The following is a 26,434-nucleotide window of genomic DNA, read 5'->3' as shown; positions in this document are numbered from 1 at the left end:
ACAAAATGCTTATTGCAATTATTGGGTGGCTGGTGCACTACAGATAATGAATAGACTTGAAAACATTTTCAAGCATTTATACCGTTAATGAACAGATTGTGAATAGTCATATAATGTGATAAATATAAAGTAGACAATTTATTTAAGAATTTAATTGTGCATATCATGATGTCATTTAAAACAGTTTAACTATAACCAAGTAAGTCCAACCAACCACTAGATGGCGTAAAATACATGGTAATGGTCAAATAGATGTATTAAGTTCATACCATTATAATTCAAGGCAAGAAGCCTTTATTTGTTAATAACAACAACAACAACAACAACAACAATAATAATAATAATAATAATAATAATAATATGTTTACAAACAATAGTAATAAAATGTTCATAAACGATAATCTTAAAATATAATTATTTACAAATTCATAAATAAAAAAATACTAATCACAAATTCTTAAATTACTAGTCCTAATCAAGTCCTAATCAGTTATCAAAACATGTACAACATTCTATAAAAACAGACATTAGAGTATTTTTGAACCAAACAAAAGATGGTAAATTCCATTCCATATGTAATGTACCTTGAAGTTCGTTCCATACATACAGAGCATAATTAAAAAAAAAACAAAACAGATCGACCTATCTCTGTATTAAAAATTGGCTTCTTAAGTAAAAGTTTATCCGTGATCTGGTATTATAACTACTTGTACAGTATGTCAACAACCTTGATATATACTAATAATAATGTTTATAAACATCAATAATACATTTTTTTTATAAACAGTAATAATACCATAATTAATTATTAATTCATAAATTTCTAGTGCATTTTGTAATATTTATATAAATATAAGGGAATAAAGACATATAAAGGAAAATACAAAGAAATAACAATAAAATATTATGCAAAACTATTAAGGTTTGAGGTTATCATCATTAATAATAATATTAATTATAATACAATGTTTTAATAAACAATAATAATAAAGTATTGTTAATTATTAATTTGCAAATGTCAATGACTAGTGCGTTTTGTAATATTTATATGAATATAAAGGAATAAAGAAACATAAAGCAAACAAAATAAAAGATTTTGCAAAACTATTAAGGTTATCTTCAATAATAATAATAATAATAATAATAAATGTGTATCATTCATAATGCAATTTGTCAAATATAACAAAAAAAAAGAATGTCTCAGTGAAATATCGTCAGTGTACAACTTACCACTAGATGGCGTAAAATACACAGAAAAAGTTGGGAACCGCTTCCCAAAATACATGTTGGGAAGCTATTCCCAACACTGAAATGCATATAGTATTCAGCTGTGTTTATACTCAAAGCATGTACTGCAGTACAGTTTAATAAGAGTCTGATCACACTGTGTGAATGTGTGCATGATACAATGTTTCAATCAATCACTCAAACAACCATTGAGAACGACAGCTCTCAGTTCATTTTTAAATGATACTAAATTCTGTGGTTCTCCAATGTGCCTTAATGTGTAAATCAAGAAGTGTGGAAAGCAAAATGTGTAAAAATTGTAAAAATCTAAAAACTCTTGCTGAATGTAAACTTCACTTGAAATCACATGTACCTTCTCTCTCTCTCAGGTATGACAGTATAGTAAGAGAATCCCTCCTGCACACAGTGTTACGCATCTCTGATCTTGCTTGATTACCAGTCATGAGTCATGAATCGTGGCCAACCCGCTCACACTGCAACAAAGAAAATCAATTGCTATTATTACCCCTATTGGCCCAGAGACTGGTTTTACTGGTTTTCCCTTGTGAATGTACAAAGCTAATATTGCATTTATGCTTGTATGGTAATACTCTTTTATGGTAATACTCTTATAACAAGTTCATTAGAACAGCAATTTCATTAGAATGCATGATTCCTCATACAACTGTGCTATAGAATCTATAATCTGTCACTCAAATTATGAACTGCTTTGGTCTAATATCTAACCCCCTGTACAGAGCATATTGGTGCAACCTATTATAAAAGCAACAGCAGATTATCATGTATGATAGAGAAACACATGGTCTTACACAGGAAGCCCAATTGTTACCACAGGAAGTTTCTTGCTCTTTGCTCCTTGGGAGCTGGGAAGTCAGAAAGCCAATGGTGGTTACGGAGGTTTCAAACAGGAGATGACTCCCCATGGTATAACCAAATTCAAACCAAAGATAGAACAAAAGCAGACTGAACAGATTTATGAACAACGTACTGAGATACCTTAATAATCTATAGCTTTAAACTAAAATATCATTCATCAAATTAAATATTATTCATTAATAAAGAGAAGAGAAGAAAACATGATGAAATCTGAGAAAATATGACGAGATGAATGCATCAAGCTCAGTCCTTACAATGGGTGTATTATTCTTTGCTGTTATTTCATCATGTAGCTGTCAAAACTAATAATTTACATACATACTATATTTGTCTCTTGGCTTGATTAAAAAAAAAAAAAAAGCTGCATAACAGAAGTACTGTTTTTCTTTTTTTTTAATAGGGTGATAAATAACTATAATTATATTATATTATATTGTATTATATTATATCCTATGTAATAAAATAATAAAATACAATACATTGTATTATTTTTTTGTAATTAAATAACTTGTGAACAACATTACAAAAAAATCAGGCATCAAGTCTGAATCTCCAAATATATATAATTTAAATAATAATCATCATCATCATCATCATCATCATAAAGTATTATTATTATTATGCACTATTTATACCTTATGTAAATCCCTGTATAAATGTCATAAATAACCAATATAGCCCATAAAACATATATTCCTACATTTTTGACAGGTTGAAACCTACAGAAAACACTGAGCCCCACCTAACGTCTTGTGTAAAAATGCAATTCCACAAATGCAGAGCAAAAACTCTCTGATATGTTTCTATAATTGTCAAACATTGAGTAAACATTGCTGATGTAATCTGATACCAGGCTCTACTAAATATACAAGAATGATTTAAACTCTATATTTGGCAGTGTGCATGGACACTCATGGGAAAATGCTTGCATAGAGTTTCTGATCACATGACTGGAAGTGTAGGATTTGACTCCAGCTGGGAGAGCAGAGGAGAGGAGCGTGTTCAACAATACACGCATTCAAAACACTCGCATTTCCACGTCGCTGTACGTGGACCTGCCACGGAAAACTATTGCATTGGAAGTTTGCATTCTTGAAACTTTTAAAGCTTTTACACAATTGTTTTTATACATCAAACAAGGATATTTCGGCAGCGTCATGGGAATTGGGAAGTTTACCGGCTGCGCTATGGCATAGCCCAAGTCGTGGATCCGATGTGTTTTCTTCAGAATCAGGAAGAAATACGAGCTAACTTGGAGAGAAGTGGAAAGGTTTAACTTCTTACTGACATTCCTCCTTTTTGCTCCCTTGAGTTTGATTCAAAGTTATTAAGAGCCAAGATGGCGGCCGATCCCGTGCAGGTGAGAGAATTATTCTGTCTTTTATTTACTAACCGTCCGCTTCAACACCATCAACTCAATTTGATCGCCGAACGTTTGTTTTCGTCTAAACACTACTTTAAAATTCCAACACTCTTTTTACGAATAAGATAGTGACTTTTAACTGTGTCTGAAAGGGTTAAATGTGGCCTAGAAATATTGACACAGACCAACTGTTGCTTCAATCCCAACCCATAGTTACTATGCAGTTTCACTGCAAATGAAATGTATATGTACAATAATATTTTGTTTACATAAATAACTCCAGTGGCATGTAGAACAGCGGTTACGCAATGTTATGTACCTTTGTGTTATTATTATTCGCATAATGCAGTTCTTGTTATAACTTATAAGACCTTAATGTTAGTTTATTGTTTCTTCAGTGGCATATTTACGTTTACTACTTAAAAACAAAATCGTTTTCTTTTTGTAAACCGCCTGAAATGCACTAAAATGTCCTTTCGTTTTCTTAAAAACCCTGAGAGCTGTTTTCATGAAGGAAATATTAAATGAATAAAACGTTTGACTAAACAGAAGTGTGCTTGCGTACACGAAATAAATTCAGACTGTGGAGCAGAACCTCTCTTTCTTGCCTGTGTCGTGAGGGGAAAATCTGGAGTAAAATCTATTATTAGTAACGTATCCTGAACGATTCCACCCTGGCAACTCCCTGAAACACTTCTGAATACTGTATGAGGCAATGTCAGTGTTTGTTTGCCAGCTTTTCATGAAACACGTTTCTGAAAAACATTGTTTAAAATAATATTTCAAGTTCTGTAAACTTTTCAAACATCTGACGTCAAACGTCAGCACTGCATAATAGTCAAGTTTTGACTTGACTCAGAATTAATTTAGAGAAGTAAACTGGCTTTTTGCAAATTAAAGGTGATGTAAATGGATATTTTGACTTATGCAAGGGTTTTAATCCAGCTGCTGCCTAATTTGATGGTCTTCACATCATTGCTCACGTAACCAAAGTTGGTGTGATTTGGATCCGTTTATGTCTTTAAATGCATGTTTCCTCAAATAGTCATATTGTGATGTTTTGGCTTTTTAAACTAGTTTTTTAACCAGTTAAACCCTTTGTGTTTATTCATGACATAGGTGTGCTGACAGAACTGTCATTGTAAGGAGAAAAATATCTTTCAAACTAAATATGATTCAAGTGAAAACAATACAAAGTAGTATTCTTCTTTAATGAGTAATGACATAGTGTAGAAAGTATAAATGGTTCTGAATCAGGCCTTTGTGAATAGGATCATTACTAAAAACTTGTCATTTGGTCGTTTGAGAGGGAGTAGTTTGATTGCTGTGTTTGGGTTGTGTCTCCTCCCCACCTAATTGCAGTCAGGCACAACTGAAACCCAACAAGTTAACTGATACTCTCAGTCTGAATGTTCAGAGGGACTCCGGCAGGTTGGTTTTGGCTGAAGCGTTGGACAGGTATCCTCTGGCCCTTATCTCCAGCCAAATCACCTAAGTTTCTAAAGGAGAGAAAGCTCAGAAATGCCAGTGTTTGGGTAGTAAGGAAGGGAATGTAAGGATAAGCTAATTTTATTTTCTCTAAATATATTGTTTTAAAAGATCATTGACAAACACACTAGCATAAGCAGTCCACGGAATATTTCAGTTTGTTTGCTGAAGTTGAGGGCACGATTCCCTGGAAAGGAATTCCACTGCAAGTTTCGGTTTTCTCCCTGTCTTGTTACTCTGAATGGTGCTTTGTTTGTAATACATTTTATTCTAAATACATTTCTTGTCGATTCTTTCAAAAAAAAAAAAAATTATAAAGCTTGAGAAGATAACAGAAAACAAGCTGAGCATTCATTGTCGTGACAATGGTATACACAAAACGTGTTCTTTTTTTTGCAGACTGAGCTATGTTAAATATGTCAGATGCATGTCTTTGGCCGTCACGTCTCATTGTTTTGGAACACCTTTAGTTTTGGTTTCAATCCATTGAGCTCTGGCTGTATGTAAACCATACATACACAAACTAAACTATATATGTGTAGCTGTAGGTAGTAGTTTGCAGTATGCATAGGTTATACGAAGTTATGATAAAGAAGTACATGAAATGGAAAATCAGTCAACAGTAACAGTGTAATGTTGCATGTCAACATTGGTACCAGTTAATTTACCTTGCAGATTGCTTACAGAGAAATGTCCAAATCAAGTACCAGTATATAATAACCATCATTAGTGTTTTTTTCCCACTAGTTCCATGGCTAAAAGCTCATGTAAAAAAGTCAGATTGTTCCTAAAATTTTGTGTGAAACTCTCATGTGAATAGTAAATAAAAATAAATAATTAAGTATTTGAGTTATTTAATACATATGGAAATTCAGTATTTTTTAAAATATTTAAAATGACTAAATTTAATGCTATTAAAAAAAAAAAAAAAAAAAAAAATACTACTAGTTGTTACGCAAGCGTACATCCCATCCATCAATTATCCACAGACCTGGCAAGAACCTCCCTGTCAAACAGGAAAGGGCAGCTTGACCTACGTGTAGAATTATAAATCAGGTTTTAACGTCATTATTATTTGTTTTTAAAAGTGGCGTTAAGGTGTGAAATCTGTATCTCTTCTACAGAAATTGGAAAGTCACCAGATATATATTCCCATTTAATTTAGTCCTATTAAGAACTCTGTGCAAGATGTTTCCTGAGTGATCTGTACCAAAGCAAAAGGTCTATTGGCGTATGTGTTTGCTGTGAGTGCGAGTTAACTGCGGAGGTACTAAAGGTAATGGAACAGATAAAGTAGTGGGTTAGAGGAAAGTCTTTTCACTGCCATGGGTCCTGGGGGTCATGGTAAAACCATAATAGGATCAGCCCTGAGATAAAACTCAAAGGGTGGTGCTCAAACCCTCATTGGCTCTGAGTCTGAGCTCATTCATGACTCTTTGTAGTGGGTGGAGTCTCAGGGAACTGACCAGTCACCAATGTCATAGAGGCCCAGCATGGAGGGCTTCACATGTTAAAGCTCCTCTACTCATTTTTAACTTTTAAAGAAGACTTATTATGCCAAAATCACTTTTATAAGGTGTTGGAACACAGTTGTGTGGCTGCAGTGTGAAAACAACCAGCCTATAAAAATCCACCCACAATTTTTTTTGTAATCCCAATAAATCATAAACAGTCTTTCAGAACAAGCTGTTCCAGATTCTCCCTAAATACACGTCATCGTAGCATAGGCACAACCCTGAGTGAAGTACCTTTAGCCGAAAGAGAACCGTACTCAGACCACCTCCTGAGATGGTCTCGGTTCGGTTCGGTCTCGCGAACCGTGCTCAGACCCCTGAAAAGGACCAAGTGTGAAAACACCCTGAGAGGCAGCAGTCCGCCATTACTGTTTTCTCGCTGCACCTGCTAGAGATACAATGTCAGCGCCACAGAGGCATTACAAGTGTTGGGTTTTGGGATGCACCAATGAACATACGAGTCTCCATAGACTCCCTCCATCTGAGCAGCTGAAGACACTGTGGTTAAATTTAATTTTTGAAGGAAATGTCCTGGAAAAAATGGTAATATACCAGTACCAACACTTTGTGTGATTCAGAGAAAGTAAATATCACACGTTTGTTTTCCAAATTGCCTTTCTAATAGAGCTTCTTGGCAATCTGTAACGCTAATGTTGCTAAAGCCTCCATAGTCTCTGCCTGTTTTCACTGATGCTGCCTTCACATGCTACCAGAATGATCATAAATAGGAATGTGATATTCAAAAATTGCTTATGAAAGCAATGTGAAGTCGACCGCTTGAATTTGTCGAGCTCATAATTGCAAGTGGGACTTACAAAGTTTGTGATAGCACGTGATGGCACCATATGTCTTTATTTTCAGCGCATTGTGCTACCCGTTTGTGTAATTCATAAACCCGCATTTATTATTGACTGACTTTTAAACCGAGTACGTTTTCTGTAAAGATAACAGGCTTGTACTTAGTCGAATGTTTATTTGCAAAGGCCAGTTAATAAAAATTAAACAAGTTACAGATATTCTCTGTAAATGCATTTACACTGCACAATTTTAAATGCATTAATAATTTATAAGATTAATGTTTTAAATATGTTTTTAAACACATAAATAAGAAATGTTGGAAAAAATGCAATTATACGTTTAAATATGAAACCAAACCACAAGTAGTCATTCATTCAACTGATTTGTTCAAATGACAGATTCTTTTAGAAACGAGGCAAGTGAATGGGTTTCTGAATCACTGACTGACTTGATTCGTTCAAAAACGTTGAGACATTCAGTAACAGACACTGTGGTGTTGTTTGGAGACGCAACAGTTCTGCTGTGGCTTTGGTTGGAACTGTTTTCGTTGTGTCTAAGTGTAAGTCAATTTATTTGAACATCTTGTTTATTGAACTACTATTGTATAAAATCAGTGTCACATTGCAGTCGTGTTGATATTCGTGGAAACGTCGTGCAGTTTGCTTACCTAAATCATATAAATATCATTTTTTTCTACCACACTATGCATCCGTTACTTTCTATGAGTGCTATTGCACTCATTTGTTTTGGTTTCTGCAAAAGTCTCTCTCACATATTCACTTAGGCTGGACAAGCCTCATCTGACATTCTGACATGGCACGAATACATTATCAGTCACCGTAAGTGTGACCGATCATGCGAAAAACTGGCTAATTCCGATCCCTGCCCAGTCAATCGGTGCATCTCTAGTAAATATACACACATGGGTGCTAGAATTTATATGTATAATAATAATATTTCTTTCTTTTTTTTTTTTTTTTACATTTTTAAATATTACTGCATTATTAGCAGTATTAACCTTGAGTATGCGATGCAAAGTAATCAATAGATCAAACTTCAGAGTTTTGATTGATTCCCTGAAATGCATGAAAATAATCAAACTCTTAAGCTATTTTTTTTTTTTTTTTTTTTATGTGGTTCAAATCAGAATCACATTGCATTTATAAGTCACCAGACAAGGAGACATCCTGATACTAGTGGCAAATTGAAATGGTCTGGGAAACTTAATAATCCATTTAAATCATTGTAGTGTTGTTAATAATAAACATTTATTTGTATACCACTTTTCATACATTAAATGCAGCTCAAAGTGCTTTACAAAATATAATGGAGGCTTTAAAAGAGGCATTGGCAATATTTTAGTACTTTTCTTGTAGAGAGGAACTCAGAATGTCAAAGGGAGAGAGTGAATCTCCTGTATCAGTTTCAGTCTTTCTCTCTCTGTTTGCTTCACTATTGTCCAGTAGTGCGTTTCATTGATGTTACTCTAACCGCACTGAGGAACACCTGTTTCAGAGATTCCTCTTATTTAGATATTTCTTGTAAGCTTTTAAAAAAAAAACTGAAAAGTTAATGCTCTATTGTGTTTGAAAATAACATGCACTAATCCTTACCCTAAGCCTAACCAATAGTTTGATTAAAAGCAAAAAAAATACCATTTCAGCTTACCATATAGCTGCTCTGTTGTCAAGTGTTGTGACTCTGTTTCATGGAAATCCAGTGCTGTACCAGGTGAGCTACTGAGCAAGTTTACTACATCAAAAAAGCTATACAAAAAGGATTTGATTATGATGCTAATGTCCTTTACTAATTATTCACAAATGTAGAAGTGTTTTGAGGTCATAACATAGTACTTTACAAGAAACCACACTAAAAAGGCTTTATTAATCTATAATCTGGCCCTGTAATCACAGAAATGTTCAAAGGAATTACATTTGTTGTTTGAGTGCCTCTAGTGTTAATTTCAACTGGTAACTGCATTGAAGTCTGTCTGCATTTCCGAAGTTTTACAATGCAGTTGGGTTGGAACTATCCCTTTAACTTTATCAGTGACAGTAAATTAATCACAAAATGTCTCAGATGTCTGTTATCTTGTGTAGGTAAATCATCTGAAGGTCTTTCCAAACTCCAAAGCCATTTGGCAACCTGTTGTCTGCTTTGGGGGAGTTAGTTTGTTAGCAATGTGGCCACTGTGTTCCATGTGAGTGGATTTGTTCCACAGCCAGGTCCTTCTCACAGGGTGGGGCATTTATTATAGGAGAAAGACCCAACTAAGAGTCTTGGCCAATTTGTTTTGTTCTGTATTTCTTCCTTCTTATGTACAGTTGTATATGTTCACCCCGCCCCCCCACCACCACCACCCTGTCACTGACTCATGTTCTTGGCATTTTCTTACTTCAGCGTCAGTTCCTGGCTTTTCTGTCAGCTGTATTACTTTCCATGTTCAGCCAGCCAAAGCTTTTACAGGTCTCTCCACAGACGGCACACAGAAGTTTCCCTGTCGCTCACTGCTATATATCGGAAAGCTGAGGAGGTGAGGTTGTTCTCCAGCCACACTAGGCTCTTAAAATCGGTTTGCATCTTCCACTCCCTCTATGTGACCCTTGAGCTGCAGTAACATTTACTACTGTTTGGCAAGATCCAGTCATTTCAATAGGAATCCACTCAATCACAAATTTCGCATCAAGGCAAAAGATGCTGATGTATAGAGCTCTAACGCCTGGAGGTTTTTAAATAGCACAGCAACTCAATGAGGGATTGTTGATGTCTCCTGCTCTTTTACTAGCATGTGACTGGATTTTAATTAGTAGTAATTTGACGTGCGGTTCTGATTCGTTGAATTTGAGGAAGGAGATTTTTAAGGCAGCTGTAATTGCAGCATGTCTTTGACCGTTCGTTATTTTAAGACCACCACGACCTCAGTCTGAGTCACCGTCATTCAGCAATAGATTAACAAAGGCTTATCCGACATCAGGCTTACCTTGAATGGAACTCTTCCCTGCCAAAACTAGCTGAAATGCTGGACTGATTTCCACACTTTCACAGGCTCCCCTTGTTAAAAGAGCTTTGTGCTGCTTTATAGTTTTACGTTTAGTGTGGGAATGTATATTTTGATAGAGTTCTGGGTCCCTGAGATTGCTTTGAAGGGTTTTGCGCTATTAAGAGAAAACAATGTTGGGGTCTCTGTGCACAGCTGAAATCGTCCATTTCATGGTAAGAATCAGTTCTATATTTGTTTGGTACGTAGGCATTATAATATACACATTTTGTCTTTTTTTTTTTTTATTAGAGGTTGGCTTTGGGTACCTAAAAATTGATTCTATATAAGTTTAAAGAGTCACAGTTCACAAGGAATCTTACTTTTTTACAGCTACAGTATGTTGGGGTGCAAGTCCAACAGTAGGCACGTTTCCATTACAGGTTTGCGCAAAACTTTGGCGATATTTTATAAATGTCGATTAAAAAAGTATTGCGAAATGACAACGTTTCCGTTAACCAATGTTATGCGACTAACGTAATGTTCCTCTCACGATACGTCATGGCAGTGGATTTTGGTGGGATTTGGAAGGATTTTGGCTTTATTTAATTGAAAGAGGCATATGCGTGTATCTTTACAGAAGCAGTGTGGAGAGCCGCGTCAGAAACGTATGCAACGCCACTGGTATAAACATAACATAAGCTCCGGTGACCGCGTCGGAGCCGTTATGCGCAGCAAATGCATGCAGTGTACATAGTCTAAGCATTAATATCAGAGAAAGCCCCTTATGCTTGAGAGCAGCTACGTATGAAGTGTTTCTTGAAGTTTATACATTGAGGAATGATCATATGACTTTTACATATGCCATGTGACCTGTAAATGCAAAAAAGCCATTTCCATTGCGGTTTTGCGAAATATTAATTTTTCGGATTACCTGAAAAACTACCTCATGCGAGCGTGTTTTTTTTTGTTTTGTTTTTTTTTGCAATATGTGTTTTTTTTTTTGTGAAAATGACATGTTTCCATTAGGAGTATTTTCAATCCGCAATTTCAGTTTGCGCATCTTAAAGAGTAATGGAAACACAGCTAGTGATATTCTTCGTAAAATTACACATAGAAGCCTAAAAAAAAAAAAAAAATATGCATGCATAATAACCTAGAATCAGACTTTTGTTGTTGTTGGTGTTCTTGATTTATTCTGAAAAATTTGAGGAAGAATCTAGGGCTACGTCAACTGATCAATAAGAATTAATGATAATAATAAAAAACAACAGTTTTGCTAGTTTTTGTTTATTTAGCATAAAGGCTTGTCTTGACTAAGTGAGTCTTTTTTAAACCACACAGACTTCACTAAAAGCACAATAAAAAGGAAGCACAGTTATTTTGACTAAAGTGCATGTTTTGTTTCATTAAATATGCATTTTTTAACATTTAATGTAAATTTAAGTGTAACAAATAGTTCTATTTTTATCAGAGCAGAAACTAAAGGAATTGCTGTATTTGGATATGAATGTATTCTAATTACTATATTCGTAGTGACTGTGTCTGTTTAGTCTGTGCTTCTGTTTTTCATTATGGTAAATTTTAAAATGTAATTTTTATATTTTAACCCATTTTGCACGTAGCATATAGCGTACATAAATACTAGGGCTGTCAGTTTAACACATGAACTTAATTAGTTAATTAGTTATGAAAAAGTAATGTTTAATCTTTCTAAAGCTACAACTTGTAATGTCTACTTGATGCTTTCTCATTTAATACAAAAATAACTTTAAATAATCTTTCTCACAGTCAAATTTGTTTTGCGATTAATTTGATTAAATAATTGACACATCTAATTAATTGACAGCCCTAATAAATACATTGCTGAATTTGTATGCAATGTAATGAAACTAAAAATACTAAGGATAAATTTTTTATTTTTTAAACTAGATTATTCAATCAATCAAAGAAGTAAATGACACATTGTTCGATTATCAAAATAAGGGCCGGACGATTTGTCAGATTTTTAGCAATTAATTTGTATTTATTCATAATTCGAAATATTTTGCACCAATTTTATTTTTTTAGAAATAGAGGAATTTAGAATGAAATATTACCAAACGTTAGAATTAGACACTTTGACAATATACCAATGATAACAGTAAAGAGAAAAGAACAATCCAACCCCATGTCGACGCACGTGATTAACCGCTTACATGTGACGCGCTCATATCGCTAGGCGCCATTCACACAAAACATGCTTTTGTGTTGACAAAGATGCGACATGGGCAGTGGAATAGGACAAATATGCTAGAAGACAGGTGTGAACTTTTTAACTTGAGTGTCGTTTTCAGAATGCCGATACATGCACGAGACGCTGCATAAGACTCCATGCGTCCATGTTTACATAGAATGAACAATGGAAATGCAGTGTAATCGAATATAAAAACTACTACTGTATGTCTGGTATTTGGTGTTTTCATTGTTTTTACAGAAGATTTATAGTTTATAATAGTCTAATGGTGTTACACCTTCAGTCATTGTGAATTTGAATTTCTTTAACTCTTGAGATTTTTTTTTTTTTTTTTTTTTTTTAAGCATTTTCCTCATTTCTGAACATATGTGTAAGACAAGTTTGTACAAGAAGTAGTTCATGTATCTTTTCTGCAAAGATATTTAAAGGAGAAGTCCACTTCCAGAACAAAAAATTACAGATAATGTACTCACCCCCTTGTCATCCAAGATGTTCATGTCTTTCTTTCTTCAGTTGTAAAGAAATCGTTTTTTGGCGAAAACATTTCAGCATTTTTCTCCACATAGTGGACTTTTATGGTGCCCCGAGTTTGAACTTCCAAAATGCAGTTTAAATGCGGCTTCAGCTGATCCCAAATGCAGTTGTAAATGATCCCAGCCGAGGAAGAAGTGTCTTATCTAGCGAAACGATCGGTTATTGTCATAAAAATAATGCCATAAAATAATAAAGTAATTTATATGCTTTTTAATGTCAAGTGCTCGACTTGTCTGACTCTGTCTGAACTCATTCATTACAGTTAGGGTATGTCAGAAAACTCCCATCTCATGTTCTCATGTTCATGTTTTAATGAGAAAAAAAAAAAAAACAAAACACGATCCTTTTGCTAGATAAGACCCTTCTTCCTCGGCTGGGATTGTTTACAACCGCATTTGGGATTGTTTGAAGCTGCATTTAAACTGCATTTTGGAAGTTCAGACTCGGGGCACCATATCAGTCTATTATATGTTCAAGTTGACTAGTTAAAAATCGTAAAAAATTGAGAATCGGTCAAACATTCTGAAAAAATCTAAATTTAATTTTTTTTGCCGTATTGCCCAGACCTAATCATTAGGGCTGTAACGATAATCGCACGATGTCGTGAGGCGTAAAGCACTGACAAGCTACGCCAAAATCGCGATTCGATTTTGGCGCGATTTTGGCGTAGCTTGTCAGTGCTTTACGGCTCTGTGTATTACTTGCCGCTCCAGCTGAACGCACGTGATGGAGCTTTACTACTAATCAAAGTACCGGCTTCATAGACTAAACGCGCCTCACGACATCGTGCGATTATCGTTACAGCCCTACTAATCATAATAAACAATAGAAAAATTGTTGTGCGTTGTTGAATGAAATTGAAACTGATTTCTTCTGTATATAGACTATAGCATTACGATTTATGGACTGTTGCACTTTAAAGCTTGTGGTGACCTTCCTGGCATTTAGTCTTCCCTTTTTTGAGGAAGCCTTTAGTTTTAAATCACACTTTTTTCGCTCTGTGTGGTCACATCTAGTTGATTTGAAGCAGTTGGGCTCCACAGCCAGTGATCTGTGTGTGCTGACCCCACCCTGCTGATAACACACACTCTGAATGCCAAACCCTGTGTTTGCTGTATGTCTATAAATCTTTCTCAGAAGGGGTCTTCTCATTTACCACGCAGGCATGTTTGTGTGAACTTTAAGAACTACAGGCCATGCTGTAGTGAGAAGGCTGTGCACTGAACTGACCTAAGGTGGAAAATGATTTTCAGTTGAACTTTTGATGTTTTAACATTACAAAATGGAAACTTGCATCATCTGGTATACTAAGAGGTTGATTGTGTGAGATGGATGAGGACAAACTGTTCTAAAGGCTGTAAATATCTTATAAATAGTGAATTGGTGCAGATGTGTTTTAAAGGGATAGTTCTACTAAAAAATAAATTATATCGTTTGCTCACCCTCAAGTTGATGAGTTTCTTTTTTCTGTTAAATATAATAGAAGATATTTTGAGTAATGCTGGTAAGCAAATAGTTGCTAGTAGCCATTGGGAAAAAAAATAAATAAATAAGTATGGGGAAAAAAAAAAATGGAAGACAGTATGTACCAACAACTGTTTGCTTACCAACATTATAATATTCGAAATATCATCTTTCATGTTTAGCAGAAGAAAGTAATTTCCTGATGGTTTGGAACAAGATGAGGGTGAGTAAATGGCAGAATTTTCATTTTTGGGTGAACTGATCCATAAAAAAATTCTGTAACAAAGCCTTTTTATGTGGACGTGAGATTTAATGTAGCAGCATTGCTTAATATTGTATGACCACTCTGCATTTTTTCTGGGTGATTGACACAATGCTCGTTTTTGATGCCTGATGCTTGGCGTCATGTCAATTCACATTTATTTATATAATAGCACTTTATACGATACAGATTGTTTCAAAGCAGCTTTACAGTTATAAACAATACAATAACACTATTAATGTTAGTGTTATTGTATTGTTTAATAAACCATTTTTAGCTGTGAAGCAGTTATGCAGTCAATAGTGACGTTATTTAGCTCAATTCAGATTCAATGTTTATTGTTAATTTCAATAATCGTACCACTATCAGTATGTAGGGTCCTATGAAAAGTTTGTTTTTTTTTTTTTTTTTTTTTTTTGTAATTTATCTAGATTCTGTTTTAATGGTTAAATTAAATTGTATTCATCAAAAAGCATGTAAAATTATTTGAAATCATGAAGCTTACTATAATAAGCAGCAATTTATTAAAAGTAAAAAAAAAAAAAAAACAGTTAAAAAATTACATTTTTTTTATTATTGTTATTTTATTTATTTTTTTTACCGAATTCTGTTTTCGATTGATTTTATGGATTTAATTTTAATGGATTTATTAAATATTAATAACCAAAAGCATCTCTAACTAATTGATTTTATACAAAAATATTTATTTATGTATTCATTCCCAGAAATACTGTTATGCATTTAATTTTTTCTGCTAAATAAGTTCTGGTAAATCATTTTTCTGGTACATAGTCCTTTAAAAATGATAATGATGATGATAATTTTATTAGTAGTAGTTAGGGCTGGACAGTATGGCCAAAATTTGCTTACTTTTGGTCGATACGGTGTAATTCTGATATTGATATGAACTATATATATTTTTGTTTGTTTGTTTGTTTGTTTTGGGGGGCTTTTTTTTCCATTTTTCTTTGATAGGACAGTGGAGATGAGACAGGAAGCGAGTGGGAGAGGGGGGTGGTGGGATCAGGAAAGGTCCATGAGGCAGGATTCGAACTCAGGACACCCGAGGCGCAACTGCACCATATGTCGGCGCACTGTCCACAAGGCTATTGGCGCCAATGAACAATATTTTTAAAAGCCTGAAACACTGCCAAGAACACCCACAACTGATGTCTGTACCAACAAACTTCTGAAAAATGAATTTGCCATGTCTATGACTTCCCCTCTTATAAAAGTATAATATTTATTTATAAGAAAAAAAAAGGTACAAATAAATTAATGTTCACCTTTTATAAACACTGGTAATGTATATCAAAATATCGGAAATGTGTTTAAAAATCATATCCTTGTTATTGAGGAGGAAAAAAAAAAAAGTATTGAGACATATATTGATATTGAATTATTGTCCAGCCCTAGTAATAGTAGTAGTACTATTATTACATTAAGTGATATTTCTGTCACGGTTTCTTCAAGTTAAGAAGAAAAACCTTTAGGTGAAGACCTTTATGTTTTTGTTTGTATATGACATGATGATAGTTTTACCTAAAAGGAAAAGGTAAAATTCTTAAGTGACCCTTAGAGCAGTTATGTTCATATACTCCTATATTGAGGCGGCATAGGCTGGTAATACCGCGAGCGTCACATGTACAATTCATATTTAAATATAGTATTTTTGCAGCTTAATATTCACAGACACTAGTCCATATTGTGTTTGATGTAAGTGTACTGACCTACTTTGGATGTGTTAATCCAAAATTTGGCAAATTCTGTGACATTCCGCGTTATACAGTCAATTCTGTTTTCATAACTCATCATAGGAAAGCATAGGGCCCTAAGTATGGCTAAGTTCAACAATTTTGTAACGACTACAAAAGCAGCTCTGCAGAAGACATTGGTTTCATTATCCAGCTCTGTTCAGTTCAAGTTTTTGTGTTGTCACCCTATAGTATCAGTACAGTGAGACTGAAATATTTTCTTTAAATGAGTTATCTTTAATCCCCAACTGAGCAAGCCAAAGGCAGATGATTTCACATTTTTATTACAAAAAATAACTTGGCCCAAATCATTGGGGAGTCATTGGTGCATTCAGCAAGGGGGAAAAAAATCATGAAAAATAATATCATAGAAAGGTCCCTAGCAAAGGATTAATTCACCCCAAAAAATTATTTACTCACCCTCCAGGCATCCTAGGCGTATATGACTTCCTTCTTTCAGATTAATCCAGTTGAAGTTATATTAAAAATTATCCTGGCACTTCCAAGCTTTAGAATGGCATGGGTGGGTTTTTCTCTTCATCAGTTTAAAACAAGTCCCATAAAGTGAAAGTGAAAATTTCAAGTATGGTGACCCTCACCTCAGTCGTGGTATTGAAGGTGGAGAGAGCGCTGGTTATTCACTCCCCCCCACCTTCAATCCCTGCCAGACCTGGGACTGGAACCCGCAACCTTTCGATTACAAGCCTGACTCCCTAACCATTAGGCAACGGCTGCCCCGTAGTGCACCCATCCATAATAAAAAGTGCCTCACAAGGCTCCGGGAGGTGAATAAAGGTCTCCTGCAGAATTATTACATAAAATGTAATAATCACCTTAATCTAGCTTGTGCCAACTGGTCGTACACAGAAGCAGGTCCAGGCGGATGACGTGGGTTGTGAATGCGCCACTCAGAAGTGATAAATGCAAATGCGTTGTGGAGATGCATTGTGTAGAAGTACAAAATGAGGATTTGTAAAGAAAAATGTTGGAGGATTTTAATATAAGCCAAGAGGAGACTGGTTTTCCTTTGCTAAAGCAAGGAAACTTTTGCCTTGTCCAAATACTTACACTTGCAGTTTTTGCGCTTGACCACTTATGACATATTTCCTGTATTTGGCCCAAGTGTTCAAGTGAGGATGAAGACCACAAGTATGTGTCAAACTTTTCATTACCTGATGGGACACACTTATAGTGTTGTAGAAATGCAAGTTTTTTTCAAGCTTTATTTTTATTTTAGTTATTAATTAAGTGATAAAAAGCAGTTGCATTTGTTGTCATAAATAAATATCACCACTACTCATTTTTGCACCAGTAAAACGTGCAACGCTTTGTGTTCCTACTAAATTAGATGTCATATCTAAGTATATGTATATATTTTTAATTATTAAAAAAAAAAAAAAATTAAAAATGGTATAAAAGTTCAAATGAACCTAATTCCTGGATTTGCAGTGTATATTTCTAGAAAATTTAAACTAGATTTTCTTTTCTTTATCGTGTACGCTCTCAGACCCTTGTGCTTGTCTTAAGGTGTTGCATTGTTCTTGCGAGATCTCTGGGCCTCCTCAAGCTGATTAGCTGCTGCTTTATTCTGTTGCATAACAACCTGAACCGGATCATACACACCGCCGTGTATGTGAAAGTGAATTCCCATCAGTCTGCAGCATAGAAGGATATTACTCACACAATGGAGACCACTTATTCTGAGAACTTGCCATTGCATTGCATCCTGAGAATGATGCTAGATTCCAGGATGCATTCCATGTCTCTGAATGCCTCGGATAATTGTAAACATTTCTGTTATCTCTTTCTCTCTCCTGCTCCTCAGAGTGACACCCGGGGTCAAATGGTTTCAGAATGTCTCGGTCTTGGCCAAAATGTGGACCTCTCAGACACCATGGTCCAACAAAAGCTGGATGAAATCAAGGACCAGATAAAACGAGAGATCCGCAAAGAGCTGAAGATCAAAGAAGGAGCTGAGAACCTGCGGAAGGTGACCACAGATAAGAAGAGTCTGGCTTATGTTGACAACATGCTAAAAAAGTCCAACAAGAAGGTGGAGGAACTGCACCAGGAGCTTCAGGAACTGAACGCACACATAGTGGTGAAGGACCCGGAGGAGGTTGCAGGTATGGCTGAATTCATTCCTCCTTCTATGTGTCTGTAGATTTTTGTAGTTACTGTAGCTTTTGTTTTTAATCCCTGCCAAAATTGTTCCAAAAAATACTATAGTATAGTATCACAGTACTACAATATTACATTTGTTCATTTGCACTCAAATGGCTTAAAGGAGCTTAAAAGTCCACTTCCAGAACAAAAATTTGCAGACAATGTACTCACCCCCTTGTCATCCAAGATGTTCATGTCTTTCCTTCTTCAGTCATAAAGAAATTGTTTTTTGAGGAAAACATTTCAGCATTTTTCTCCATATAATGGACTGATATGGTTCCCCGAGTCTGAACTTCCAAAATGCAGTTTAAATGCGGCTTCAAACAAACCCAAATGCGGTTGTAAATGACCCCAGCCGAGGAAGAAGGATCTTATCTAGCGAAACAATCAGTTATTTTCATTAAAAAAAAAAATACAATTTAAATACTTTTTAATCTCAGGCGATCGTCTTGTCTTGCTCTGCCTGAACTCTGTGTATTCTGGTTCAAGACAGTTAGGGTATATCGAAAAACTCCAAAACTCCAAACAAGGTGCATTATCTGTAAATCTTTGTTCTGGAAGTGGACTTCTTTAAAAATGAACTTGTTTATTGATTTGTTTACTTGTGTATTCTGACAAATCATACTTTCTAAGACTTAAAATACTATAAAAGTCTGACATGGCCTTTAAGAAACTGGCAAAGTGCAATGGTAATAAAATGGTTTTATGGCAATGCCATGTTCTGGACTGTGATAATACCATAGCGTTCTTTGAACTATGTTGAGGTACCATGTAAATAACATGGTACGTAAATATTGTTATCAGTATAATGGCATGTGTTCAGGTACCACGTTATTACCATTTTATGCTGTTACTGTACCTTGGCACAACGCAGCACTTTTTTGTTCTACTGTGGTTGTACAATCAAGGACTTTGTGTCCAAAACAACAGTTATCCATGGATATTACACTACCCTGTAATATACTGCTGAAAAAAAAAAAAATCACAACAAAGAACAATGATAATGATTTGCCAGAGGTTTAAGGGATTATCCAAAATAGGAGGTTTTGCATTTGCGATTTTGGTTATGCAAGAGGCTTGCTTTTTAATTTTAATATTGTTGCTTATTTGAACCCTGAGGTAGTTACAGAAGGAAGAACACTGTTTATTTACGAGGCTGTCTTGATTTTCCTGTGAACTTTATTGTCAGTACAATTACAGTAGTATAATCTGACTCAGAACCTAACAAGTTAATCATAAATTAATGCAAAGAACCAGTATGACATGAATGGATGAAGGTCTTTTCACACATGTGTGTATAAATTGTATTATGCTCTTGCTGTTGTGGGTTATGACATATAGTTTGACTCTGTGGACTGCTAGTACTTCAGGGGACCTCTGTTGTTTGAAAAAAATAAGTTGTTTGAAACAGTTCAACATATGCATTTGTCACACCAGCTGTATGTCTGTTCTTAGTTGAGAACTGTTCACACCCAGAACGATAACTAAAATATTTATATTAGCGCACACATTAACGGATGATAACACTGTTTGTTATAAGCTGTTCGGTGAACATAATTGCCATTCATGCTTTGAAATAGGAAGGATTTTGTTGGCTGAAATGAAAATTATTCCGATGTTATAGTTTCTGTGTGTTGCTGTCATATTGTTGTGGTGTTCTCTCATAATTAGGATGTTTTTTTTTGTTTGTTTTTACCACATTATATTTTTCTTGGTTTGAATGGATTGAGCATTTTTTTTATGACTCTGTTTAGGGTTTTTTCATTTCAAGGTGTGTTTACAGTATGGTGGATTTAGATGCACATTTTATTGGGCAGGCAAAAGCAACCTGCCCGTCTTCAAGAGGAGGAGGGTGATTGAGGGATTAGAGGAGAATTAGGACAGGAAGTGTGTCTTTCCTGGCACTTAGTAGTGGGGAAACCCATGGCAAATGTGAGACTTTTCCTGGTTAGTTCATTAAATATCAGTGCAACACCTCATGTATGTTTATAAAAGCCACTATTTATTTATTTATTTATTTATTTATTTATTTATTTATTATATATATATATATATATATATATATATATATATATATATATATATATATATATATATATATATATATATATATATATATTATATTTTTTTTTTTTTTTTTTTTTTTTTTTTTTTTTTTTTTGCTATCCATTTTCAGATTTTCAGATATGTAGGAACTAGTCAGATTGAAATAACTTGCTTGCATGTTGATTAATTGCATAGAAGTTCTCCTGGCTAGTTATTTTTTGTTTTATTTTTGTTTTATTTTTTTTTTTTTGTCAGTTTTAGGCTTACAAATTTGAGGAGATAAGGTTATAGGAATACCCTAAATCTTAGTATGATTAGCTGAGAAATTGCCATTTACATTTCTTGTTTTTTTGTGTTTTGACTATGTAGTACTAATGTCAGAACTACCTGTATTTCAGTTCAAAGTAAATATTTAAATTAAACACATGACCTTTACATTGTTAGTGCTGTTTTCTACCAGGAATGGTTTATTTTTCAATGCACAGTAGATTAGTATGCATCAAATTATCAATTTGTTGGTAGGGATGGGTGATACCTCGTATTTTATTTTCGATCCGATACCGATATTTTCAAGCCAAGTATCATCGATATCAATACCGATACCGATACCTCTAAATTAAACTGATCTTTTAAATTATTAAAAGAGTAAAATCAGTAATTATACTTATTATATATTATTAATTATTATTAATTATACTAACATTATATTTGAAAGTCATGTGTTTTAAACATTTCATAAGCGTTTTTTTTTTTTTTTTTTTCACTGTCAGAAATAAAATGTACTAAAATCTTGTATTTTAGCTCTTTCCTGGGCAGTAACCTCAAAGGTGCACCTTTCTTTACCCCTAAAAGCCAGGGAGCATACTAGTACCATACAAGTACACACGCATTAAGGGTAGATAAGGTACAAAGGTGTGATGAAAAACAACCATGGTGTTACATAAGTACTAAAATGTATAATAATAATAATAATTAGTAGTATTATTAGTATTAGTATTATTAATTATTATTACCATGGTTTTTGCTACAAATATTATGGTTGAAATAATGTTCCTGTAGTGTTAACCATGGTAAAAAGAAGCAAGCCAAAATAGAGAGTGTTAACCATGGTAAATTTGTTGTTACTGCAGTTTTACTACAAATACTGTGGTTACTGTTGCAAACTGTGTTCTTTTTTTTTTTTGTTTTGTTTTTTTTTTTGCAAAAAGCTGCCAGGCTGTTGTACCCCTAAAGGCCTAACTTTAGCACACATTGTTTCTTACAGACAGCAATTGCAGGATATAACAACCAATTTGAACTTTTAACAACCAGTTTAAATAAATTTACTTACACAAACTAGCCTAATTAAAATAAATATTTCACGTACACTATACTGTTCAAAAGTTTGAGGTCAGTACGAATTTGTAATGTGTCTGTAACCATGCTAACAAACGCTGCACTTATTTGAACAAAAAAAAAACAGTAAAAACAGCAAGATTGGGAAAATGAACAATTAAAATAACTACTTTCTATTGTAATATATTTTGAAAAATTTAGTTTAAAAAGCATCTGTGATCAAAGCTGAATTTTTTTAACATCATTACTCCAGTCTTGAGTGTCACATGATCCTTCAGAAATCATTCTAATATACTTTGCTACTCAAGAAACATTTTTTAAATAAGGCTTTATTATTTCAATGCCATGAGAAGAATAATAATAATAATCATTTCCAATTATTATCAATGTTAAATGAAGCGTCAGCAGTGAACGCTATCTGTGATCGATTGGTTCTGTCTTACAGCATTTGTGTGTGTTCCGATGAGCAGGAGAAATAGTTGTGTCCTACACAATATTTCGTTAATAGTCTATTGTTCATCTTAGAGGCTTATTTTATGCACCAAACTTGTAAAATAAATAAAATTAATGGTTAAAAATGCACTTTAGAGTCAATATTTTTATGTGAGGATCGATCCTTTCGATACAACGTCAGTATCGAAAGTATCGATATTTCAGGATCGATCCGCCCATCCCTATTTGTTGGTCAGAAGTCCATCACGGCAAGCTATTACTATAAATGCAGTTCTAATATCAGTTAAATATTGAATATTGTTGCAAGCATGTAAACAGCGAAAGTTCATATGCGTTTTATTTTAAAGGATTGGTTCATTTCCACAATGAAAAAAGTTTCCTTATAATTTACTCACCTCCATGTCGTCTGAGATGTTCATGTCTTTCTTTCTTCAGTCAAAAAGAAGTTAAGGTTTTTGAGGAAATCATTCAAGGATTTTTTTCCATATAGTGGACTTCAATGGGAGCCAATGATTTGAAGGTCCAAGTCGCAGTTTTAATGCAGCTTCAAAGGACTTTACACAGTCCCAGTCAAGGGATTTCTTATTTAAAGAAATAATTGGTCGTTTTCTAAAAAAAAAAAAATGAAATTTTATATACTTTTTAACCACAAATGCTTGTCTTGCACTAGCTTTGCAATGCGTGTTTGCAACTTCAGGCTGGAAAGTTCACATGTGGTTAGTTTTTCGTCTGTGTACCTGGGTTCAAAAAGGTAGGGTAGGGAAAAAAAACTCTGTCTCATGTTGTCCTCCAACTTCAAAATTGTCCGACATTGTTTAACCTTTTTTGTAAAGGGCGTATGACTCTCTTTGCACATTCTCTTTGTAAACACTGGGTCGGTACTTCCGTCTAGGTCACATGTGACCTTTCCAAAGTGACTATGTAATGCATAAAATCAAGCTAGTACAAGACAAGCGTTTGTGGTTAAAAAGTATATACATTTATTTATTTATTTATTTATTTATTTATTTATTTATTTATTTATTTAATTTTTTAAGAATGACTAATTGTTTCTCTAGATAAGACCTTTATTTCTCGGCTTGGATCTTGTAGAGTCCTTTGAAGCTGCATTGAAACTGCAGTTTGGACCTTCAAACTATTGACTCCCATTGAAGTCCACTTTATGGAGAAAAATCCTGGAATGTTTTCCTCAAAAACCTGTAAAATGTTACAAAAGCTTTTTATTTCAGACAAATGCTAATCTTTGGATCTTTCTATTCATCAAAGAATCCTAAATAATAAATGTTTCTTGAACAGCAAATCAGTATATTAGAATGATTTCTGAAGGATCATGTGACACTGAAGACTGGAGTAATGAAAATGTAGCTTTGATCACAGGAATAAATTACATTTTAAAATGTATTCAAATAGAATACAGCTATTTTAAGTAGTAAAAATATTTTAAATTTTTACTGTTTTTGCTGTACTTTGGATCAAATAAATGCAGGCTTGAGAAGAGAAGATACTACTTAAAACTATATATGTATATATAAATCTTACTGTTCAAAAACTTTTGACTGGTAGAGTATAAATGGTATAGGTGAACATCTCCAGAACTTCAATAAGAGAATAGCAAAATGAACAAAGAACTATTTATACAGTAATATTCTGAATTCTGATATATTCTCTTAAGTATGTGTTCCTAAGAAATCTGAAATAATCACTTTGCACTCAGGGACTGTGATTGAATACATGGGAATTCCCAACATGTGAATCATGCAGGGAGTCGTCTTCTCCTTGGAGGAATTAATTGCATTCTTGTTTTGTCTATTTCTAACAAGGTCAAGTGAAATATTTTACAATCTGTCACATTATTAAATTTGTGCTTTTAAGCCTGCTTTTAATTTCAGGCCTTGTTAATAGTCTCACTACAGCATTATCTAGCTAGTCCTAATGCAGTGGTGATTGTCAATAATTTAAAATGGTTATTTATGTAATTGCAAAGAGATATAAATTTGCATATCTCGTGTACAAGTAGTTGACACAACCTGTAAATTTAAAATAAAAAAAAAATAAAAAATAAAAAAAGATAAAGATAAGAAATAGTGAATTTTATTGATTTTATGTGCATTTTAATTTACATTTTATTGCATTTTATTTATGATGAACCATAAAACCAGTCATAAGGTCCGTTTTTTTAAATTGAGATTTATACATCATACAAAAGCTGAATAAATAAGCTTTCCATTGATGTATGGTTTGTTAGGACAGGACAATATTTGACCGAGATGCAGCTATTAGAAAATCTGGTGCAAAAAAAATCTAAATATTGAGAAAATCACCTTTAAAGTTGTCTAAATTAAGTTCTTGACGATGCATATTATTAGTTAAAATTTAATTTTTACCATATTTACCTTAGGAAATATCTTCTTGGAACATGATCTTTACTTAAAGGGGTCATCGGATGCAAAGTTCACTTCTACATGTTGTTTGAACATTAATGTGTGTTGACAGTGTATGTAAAAATCTACCCTATAATGATAAAAATCCATGCGGTGGTTTTAATTAATCTGTAAAAATAATATCCCCCCCTTTCAAATCGAGCCATTCTCAGATGCCACACCGACAGAGGCCACTCCCACGATATTTGATTGACATGAGCATCTTACCTTAGACCTGCCCTACATCAGCTGTAACAGTCCAACCTCCATTGTTTTGATGCTGGAGCAGGGACGTAAGTTAGACAAGAATATCTCAGATTGAGGTGTTGCGTTGCTGGATGTAATAATGAACATAGTGATCATCATTTACTCCCGACATTTGAGCCTCTGAAGATGCAGTGGATTCCGTTTGTTTGTGAAGGGAATGCATCTCCCAGTCTACATATATCCGTCTATGTTCACGCAAATCATTCGTGATCCAGCTTCACCTACAGCAGAAGTGAGTATAAGGGGTTTATTATGAATCTCTGCAATCACCTTTCCTAATAACGTGCTAGTAAGCAAGTTTAGCGACCAAACGCAGCTAAATGTGGCTAAAGTAAACAGGCTCGTCACTCCACAGAGATAAGAGAGGGGCGGGGCGAGCAGAGCTCATTTGCATTTAAAGGAGCAATCCATCAGCATGAGATGGTTTTTGCTGAGCTCATTTTGATAAGGTAAAAAGGGTGTTGTTTTACACTACCATTGAGAATTTTAAACCAAAGTATATTATAAATGTTTTATTAAGACCCTAATAATCCTATCAACTTGTGGAAAAAGGGCATCCGATGATCCCTCTAATATCCTAGTGATTTTTGGCATAACAGAAAAATCAATCATACAATGAATTTTTGGCTATTCCTACAAATATACCTGTGCTATGTGAGATTGGTTTTGTGGTCCAGGATCACATATACTCTCTTGATATCAGGTAATACAAGCTGCAAAATGCTCTTTAAAACAGTAGATTTAGTATTACATGTCACATTGCATTTTAGCTACCAGTGTGTTGGTGTCACTGAATATTGGTTTATTAATATTGATGTTTTGCCTCGGTCCTCTGTCATGACAGGGCTGTCAGAAACAGGGCTTCCACCTTACCTTTGCAGGTGTATAATTTGTGGTTGAGTGTTCTTGTCAGGACATGAGTGGATGATCTCATCATTCTGAACCTCAGCTAATCATAAAACAAGCCTGAAGTGCATTTTAGTAGTTTTATGTAATACTTGTTGAGGTGAAGATGAAGCAACTTTAATACTGGCATACTGGCAGCTTTCAGTTTTTCTCCTAAGGTGTTTTCTGCTCATGTTTGTGTTTTCTCAATCTTTTGCAAGTCTTTCCATGATGGCCTAGTTGTTCTCACAGAGAGTCTTTGAGAAACTGGCGCGTTGTCACCTGAGAGAACATTTACATTTTTCCTGCCTGCACAAGTTCTTTACTGGGTGTCATTATATCACTGTC

The 26,434-nt window shown here is 34.3% G+C and overlaps 1 protein-coding gene across 2 annotated transcripts in view; it reads left to right on the top strand.

The window, feature by feature from the left end:
* Positions 1–3,066: 3,066 nt before the first annotated feature.
* Positions 3,067–26,434, top strand: part of pkn2b (protein kinase N2b) — a 52,854-nt gene continuing 29,486 nt past the window's right edge. For both annotated transcript variants that reach the window (XM_051112326.1, XM_051112325.1), the window contains exons 1-2: positions 3,067–3,484; positions 18,340–18,640. In XM_051112326.1, the coding sequence (XP_050968283.1) occupies positions 3,464–3,484; positions 18,340–18,640 (322 nt within the window). In that variant the 5' untranslated portion in view covers positions 3,067–3,463. The remainder of the gene's footprint in view (positions 3,485–18,339; positions 18,641–26,434) is intronic.

The sequence above is a fragment of the Labeo rohita genome, chromosome 6 (genome assembly GCF_022985175.1).
Source record: "Labeo rohita strain BAU-BD-2019 chromosome 6, IGBB_LRoh.1.0, whole genome shotgun sequence".
Classification (NCBI taxonomy): domain Eukaryota; kingdom Metazoa; phylum Chordata; class Actinopteri; order Cypriniformes; family Cyprinidae; genus Labeo; species Labeo rohita.
Note: the sequence above shows the minus strand (reverse complement) of the source record. Positions and strands in the feature narration are given on the sequence as shown.